Genomic DNA, 6366 nt, shown 5'->3' with positions numbered 1-6366 from the left:
GTGCTTAAAATCTGGGACTCACCACCAATTGCTCTTAGAACTGAAGAAGCTTCTCGGATGAGAGGTGAACCGTCTTCAAGGAAACTTAAAGAAGTTCAGACACTTTTCTTTCCAAGCTTCTTAGACTACGATGACCTGGATGACTGAGAACCTTCACAGACATGACGAAGCACCATCTCGCTGGTGTACCTCTGTACTTATTGACAAAATAATGAACTAAACTGTCAAATTTGGATTCTTCACTCGATCAGACCTGTTTACACTGATTTTCAGTCCAGTTTCATACCTCCGCCATACCCTTGTTTCCCTTCATTAAGCACGGCTTCCTGACAGTCGCCCTTCCACTGAGACTAATAAGGCAGAGATCAGCTGGAGATCCAGATCATCTCTCAGGTTCTGTGTCAGGTCTTTGCTGGAGTATTTCATGTTTTTTTTAAGGACATGACTTTCAGATACTGTTCATCTGCAGCAGGTGAGACTTCTTCTGTCCACTTTGCTCAGATTAGTCGACTATCAAAATCGTCGATGACTAATTTAATAGTCAACGCGTCGTTTGAAGCTTTGTAGGATCCCAAAAGACGCAGGAATAAGTAATAGGATTTAAGTGTAATAACCGACCAAAACAGAAAATGCCAGCACTGCATGTATAAGGATGCCAGCTGCTGTTAAACCCGAAGAAGAAAAAACTGTGTCCCAGAATTCATAGCGCGGCCTTGCTCAGTTTCCAACATTGGTGGCAGCTAGTTAGTTTTAATACTACTCTTATTATTCTTTCTGGGTCACAAAATAAACGTTTAACATATTTTCAGTATTTTATTTGTTCCTGAGTAAATCGGTTTGGCTGAGATTAAAATTATAGTTTTAAGATAGCTGAATAAACCTCAAGCAGACAACTGATTATCAGAAGTGTGAGATGCTCGAGAGTATACTCCGGTGTCCTGTTATATTTTAGATAGCAAGGAGCAAGGAGTTTATTAAACTCCACTGAAACAATCTGCAAATTTCATTTAAATTCAATAAATTATCATCTTGTCTTTATTTTTTAGTTAGCACATACCTCAAACACTTAAAGCTGTAAGCTAATGATAGTTATATAAGAGCAGATGCATGCTGGTGCAATAAGCTGTACTTGTACGTCCAGTGGATGCATGATCTGATTAGTCGACTAATCGCAAAAATAATCGGTGACTAGTCGACTATCAAAATAATCATCTGTGGCAGCCCTAGATTCAGCTGAACAAATTATGTGCCTAAAGATCCAACTTAACATTTATTCTCTGTTGACACATCGCTGGTTCATTCCCTGAGTTAGGAACCTTTTCACACTTGAATCATTCACATTCCTCTGGAAATGCTCAGGTGCAAGGACTGGATCACAAGTGAGTGAATAAGCAGCTTTCTGAAAGCCTCGAGAACTTAAAGATTACAAGAAAGTCTGGCTCCTTGGAAGGAAAATATAAAGGAATGAAGGGTGGCTCAAGACTTTTGCACAGTCCTGTATAATGCCATGTTCACAGTTAACTAATACGAGGACACTTAACACAGTTGGGTAAAGACCTAACAATATGGAGAAACTCTTTGGAGAGAGTCTGTGTAATCTATTATTGGAATGAGGGATGTTCAAGCATGTTCAAGTTATTCAGGAAAGATACTGTCATATTTCTGTTTGATGGCCAGAGCACGAGCAGCTGGACATGTCATCACCGGGAGACGAGGGGGTCCCAGATCCAAGCCCGACAGCTCGTTCATCAACTGTTTATTTACTCCCACATCAAAACCTGTCAGCAACAACAGCACATTATAAAATGCAGGGAAAAAAAAAGACACCATTAGAGGATTACTATGTCAGTGCAAAGCTATCACTTACCAAGTTTGATGGCAAAACTCACAAGCTCCTGAATCTTGAACTGCTCGTAAAAATCAGATTAAAGATGTACAGATGTGAGCAAAGTGGTACAAATGATCAAGGACACACAGCAGCGGTAGAGAGATCAGCAGTACCTGTATCGTCCTGGCTTGGACGAGGTCGCCGGTCTCGAACGCCGATATGAGCTTGTTGACGTGACATCCTACGTAATTATATGTGCTGCGTGCAGAGAAATAAAACTACTGAGCATAGAGAAGGAATAAAGACAGAGCATCGTGCAAATGAAAAGTCACACACACACATACACACCTGCCAACTGCTCCATGGACTCCCATTACCAAAGCTCCTAGAAGTTGCTATTTTTTTAAACGAATTACATTTTTTAGGATAGTTCCATGGCTAAGGTTAAAGTGACAACATGCTACAAAAAGAGGAAAGACTGACCTCGTCTATGCCATAGAGGACTGACCAGTGAGGCGGAATGTAACTGATACACTGGCCCAAGTCCATCAGGTCACTCCCAGTGAACTTGACGCCTCTAAAGGAAGGGATGACCTTCTCAATACCTTCTATTAGTTCTCTCACGTTCACTGAAGAAATAAAACAAACAGGAAAAAAAAAAACCCCCAAAAAGACCCCACATTATAAAAGACATATAAAAATTTAAATGGTTAGAAATGTCCAAATCTCAGACTGCCTCACCGTTGACACCAGTGACTGATGGGACATGATAATAATAGAAGGGCAGAGTTGGAGCAGTTGAAGCCACTTCCTGGAGAAAGGTCCTCAAAACATCTGAAGCGGGGTGACAAGAAAAGAGATGCATGTTGTCATGTATGAAATGTGTTATTAATGCTGCAATATGCATGTCTAAAAACATCACACACCTGCACTGCTGGGCTTGAAGAAGGACGGAGCAATGACTGCTATACCATCGGCCTCAATCTGTGCTGCATGGTGAGCCTGGAAGAAGGACAATGAAAGATGGGAAATGAATGGATTATCAATTATCTAAAAAAGAAAAGAAACTCCATTAGATATTAATAACAAGGCAAATTATTACCTATGACATTTGGATATTCTGAATAGATTTATAATCCCCACAATAAACGCCATTGCCTGATAACATCTGACTGGTCACGTGATGTGTGACATCATGTGCTCTGGAGACTTTACACCAGGCCTCACAGTCTGCTCTCTCCTCTCCTCCTCACTGGCTGTTTTTTCCTCTTTGACACACTCGCTCAGACTTACTGTGCACTCAGGCCTTGCATGCACGCTCATGTGCTGACAGACACACACGCACATAAGTTTGATTTGTTGACCTCTTTGTCAGCCTCTTTTAAGCAGGGTTGTGACACAATGAACGGACCTCTAACCCGCACCAAACAACATGCTGTTCTTTAACTGACATGTGACTGTCACACAGGACGTCATGTGCCAGATTATTCGCTGACTGGGACCAGATATTTCCTGGACTCGGCCCCCTGCAACACAGTGACTGCCTCACATTTCAATAGCTTTACCATTTAAACTGAACACATTTAATATAAAGTAATATAGAAACAGTGTTTTATTTTTACTGCAGGCACATGTGGTGCCTGAACACACCGCTAATATTAAATCTGACTTATCTGATGGCCATGTTGTGTATACCTCAGGTTAAGGCAAGGCTAAGCCTGCAATACTGCCTGACTAGGTCAATGTGGCGGAAACTCCACTTTAACCCTGTGTTACTAAATTTAAACATATTTTCACACAGGAGCTCGACAGAAAATGGAATCATGACATAACTCACCAGTTCTTGGGTGTCTTTAAGACTCAGGCAGCCAACATGAACAATCACCTGATCCATCCTGTGGAGAGGAGAACATTTCCTCAATATCTATTTTTTAACTGTATACTTATCACTTTAAAGCCCATGGTGACTCTAGGGAATAGCTACAATGTGCATGTGCTTGTTCGATTGTTTCTTTGCGTAATTTTGGGGGGTTTTTGAGTAAAAATCCAATTGCCTGCGATGACTCACTTGCCCTTTGCTTTTCGACACCACTCCTCAGCCAGGAGCTTCCTCTCTTCCACACTGAGAGACATGCTCTCACCCGTGGTGCCATTCACTGCAAGCAAAGAAACGTCTGTCCAAGATCCACATCACTGAAACTTAAATCTCAAGATTCTCAGTCTTAAAAACCAAACAAGATCAAAAAGCATGTCAATAAATAGACATAAAAGGATGGCGTAGCCTATAATAGTCTAGCACAGCCCACTTGCCACCGCTTCAGTAAAGGATAGAAAAACTGTAAGAAATGAAGGAAACCGCCACGGCGAACCAGTCATCGTGGAACTTGTGCCACAGACTGCTGACTGTGCGATAATTCACAGCACAAAACTATTTCAAGTCTAGAAAGCAGTGGTGCAGACAATGATGGGGAAATTAAATAGAGCTGGAAGAGCATAAAAACACAATGAGGTACAAAGATCAGCACAAACATCCTCTGCTGACTAAGCACTCACAGAAAGTAGTGTGGAAATGAGACGTTAACACAGGAGAAGCTCAGGCTGAGCTATAGTGATTCAAAGGGCTTTTGGTGAAGTGGAAAATGAAGCGGTAAGCATTTCAGAGTCACGCCTGGCTCACGGGGAGAGCTGTGCAGAGGAAAGGGCAGGACCTTGACATTGTCTAAACTTTTCTCCATGTATGTGCCACCAAAAGAGCCGCAGATAACAGTCGGCACTCGAGACGTGGGAATCTACTTCAGCTTGTGCAGAAATTTCAAGGATGAGTGTCTGAACTGAAGAAGAATGCTTAAACTGCAAATAACAAGCGTAAAGACCAATGTGCCCTTTTTCCAGGAATATTATTACACGGGGAAGCAATGGTCTTCATTAACAGCTCACAGCAGCATTAAAAAGGCACCCTGTGGAGGTTGGTTTCCTCGAGGAACAATGGTGCAATAACGGCCTCACGGCACCTGGTTTTTAGTGTTTTGTGGACTGGACACAGCAGGAAAACTGCAGAATAATCCCACCAATCAGATTACACAAAGGGATATTCAAAGGTTGAGACTGAGTGGGGTTTCTTTGCATGTTTCACTCTTTTCTCTGGGCTATTTTGCCTCCAGCCACACGTCACTGCAAGTTCAACAAAAACATTGCATTCATAATCCAGAGTTGATTTTTGCGGTAATGAATCATGCAATATTAGAGTTGATTCAGGTGGGGATACAGAAAAAAAACACAAATATAAAAAGAAAGAATCCACAGGTAAACTTACCAAACACGTTATTTACACCTTGCTTCTCTTTCAAGTAGTCAATATAAGGTCCAATCACTGATAGGTTGATTTCACTGTTTTGGGAGAATGTGAAAAATATAGACCTACACATGTGGCAAATAACAATACCTGACAACAGGTGTGTAAGATGCCCGTCCCTGCGCCTCCCCAGTTTCAATACATCTCACACACTTTTACTGAACAGACACACAGGAGGAAAGAGGCTTCAGATCCCCTTACCCTTGACTGGTGATCGGAGTGAATGTGGCTGCAACAAGTCCGGTGAGCTTTTTGTCGGCGGCAGGAGCCATGATAGACATGTTCTGGCATAGAAAGGCACACTGGAGTGAAACAAAAGAAACACCGCAAAACAAACAGGCGAGACACAGCCTTTGACATCAGCACACTCACAAACTTTATAATACACCACAGAGCGCTGGGGCACGGTGTGTAAACAGAAGAATGGCTGTAAACTGATATACTATGAAAAGGAAATTATGGAGCATCAAAAGCAGTTCCAAAGACGATCTCCAGCTTACCTGCACGGTCTTTCCTTCTGGGAGGCGCTGGCATAGGTTTTAGTTTTAAGGGAAGTGGATCTCTGGTTATAACTTGTTTTTTTGGACAGGGATTTGCTGAAATGCTCGTCACGTGAACATCAAACAACTAAACGTCAATGGACATCGCAAAGATTCATGGGAAATGTAGTTAGTTGGGGGGGGGGGGATTGGATAACAAGTAAATATGAACTTTATCCGCTTTTATATTAAAATATTTCAAATTAAATACCTTCCTCACCTTCACGCACACACATATCGGACAGCAACTCTGTTGCTTGTGAAGCTCGCACACAAGAATTTCACTCACATGTGCTGTACCAATGTACCTGCACATGTGATGTGACAATAAAAGTGATTTGATTTGATTTGACTGTTTTTTTAATGTATTGATAGGACTGAATTTACTCAGCATTCATGGTGCATTCAATTTCCATCAGGATATTTCTTAATTGTAGCGCTACCAGCGCGTACAGAAAAGTAGTAAAAAGTTAGAATAGATTTTGTATGTGGCCATACAGTTACGGGACAGTCACATAAGTAAAATATCTAGTTTTACAGGCGGGGAGCAATAACGCTGTGCCATACAAGCAAAAGTTACTAATAGTAAACAAAGAAAACATAATAAAAGCAGGAATTCACATAAAATGACAGATATTTGGCTGAAT

The 6366-nt window shown here is 41.5% G+C and overlaps 1 protein-coding gene across 5 annotated transcripts; it reads right to left on the bottom strand.

The window, feature by feature from the left end:
• Positions 1 to 709: 709 nt before the first annotated feature.
• Positions 710 to 5818, bottom strand: npl (N-acetylneuraminate pyruvate lyase (dihydrodipicolinate synthase)). Of its 5 annotated transcripts, none has more exons than XM_086283116.1 (12): positions 5681 to 5818; positions 5382 to 5464; positions 5142 to 5215; positions 3897 to 3984; positions 3666 to 3723; positions 2755 to 2830; positions 2570 to 2662; positions 2312 to 2457; positions 2177 to 2223; positions 2002 to 2086; positions 1868 to 1907; positions 710 to 1778 (listed from the first exon to the last, which is right to left on the bottom strand). In XM_086283116.1, exons 2-12 carry the CDS (start codon positions 5459 to 5461, stop codon positions 1636 to 1638), a joined length of 930 nt encoding a protein of 309 aa, XP_086139242.1. In that variant the 5' UTR covers positions 5462 to 5464; positions 5681 to 5818; the 3' UTR covers positions 710 to 1635. The 5 variants fall into 5 exon arrangements, with proteins under 5 accessions (XP_086139242.1, XP_086139244.1, XP_086139243.1 ...); XM_086283118.1 differs by having other exon boundaries at positions 5382 to 5482; positions 5681 to 5813; XM_086283117.1 differs by lacking the exon at positions 5681 to 5818 and having other exon boundaries at positions 5382 to 5672.
• Between the last annotated feature and the right edge of the window lie 548 nt (positions 5819 to 6366).

This window comes from Aulonocara sp. 'chitande type north' Nkhata Bay, linkage group LG23 (genome assembly GCF_057382095.1).
Source record: "Aulonocara sp. 'chitande type north' Nkhata Bay isolate Kocher_YH1m ecotype deep benthic linkage group LG23, A_spYH_male_GT1.1, whole genome shotgun sequence".
Classification (NCBI taxonomy): domain Eukaryota; kingdom Metazoa; phylum Chordata; class Actinopteri; order Cichliformes; family Cichlidae; genus Aulonocara; species Aulonocara sp. 'chitande type north' Nkhata Bay.
Note: the sequence above shows the minus strand (reverse complement) of the source record. Positions and strands in the feature narration are given on the sequence as shown.

What these genes read in the sequence shown, in the direction of transcription:
- npl (XM_086283116.1), bottom strand. Translation starts at nt 5,461, where the DNA reads ATGTCTATCATGGCTCCTGCCGCCGACAAAAAGCTCACCGGACTTGTT. An exon ending in AGGTGTAAATAACGTGTTTG is followed by an intron (nt 3,985 to 5,141) that starts GTAAGTTTACCT and finishes CTTTGCTTGCAG; the next exon opens with TGAATGGCACCACGGGTGAG. An exon ending in GTCCATGGAGCAGTTGGCAG is followed by an intron (nt 2,087 to 2,176) that starts GTGTGTATGTGT and finishes CTCTGCACGCAG; the next exon opens with CACATATAATTACGTAGGAT.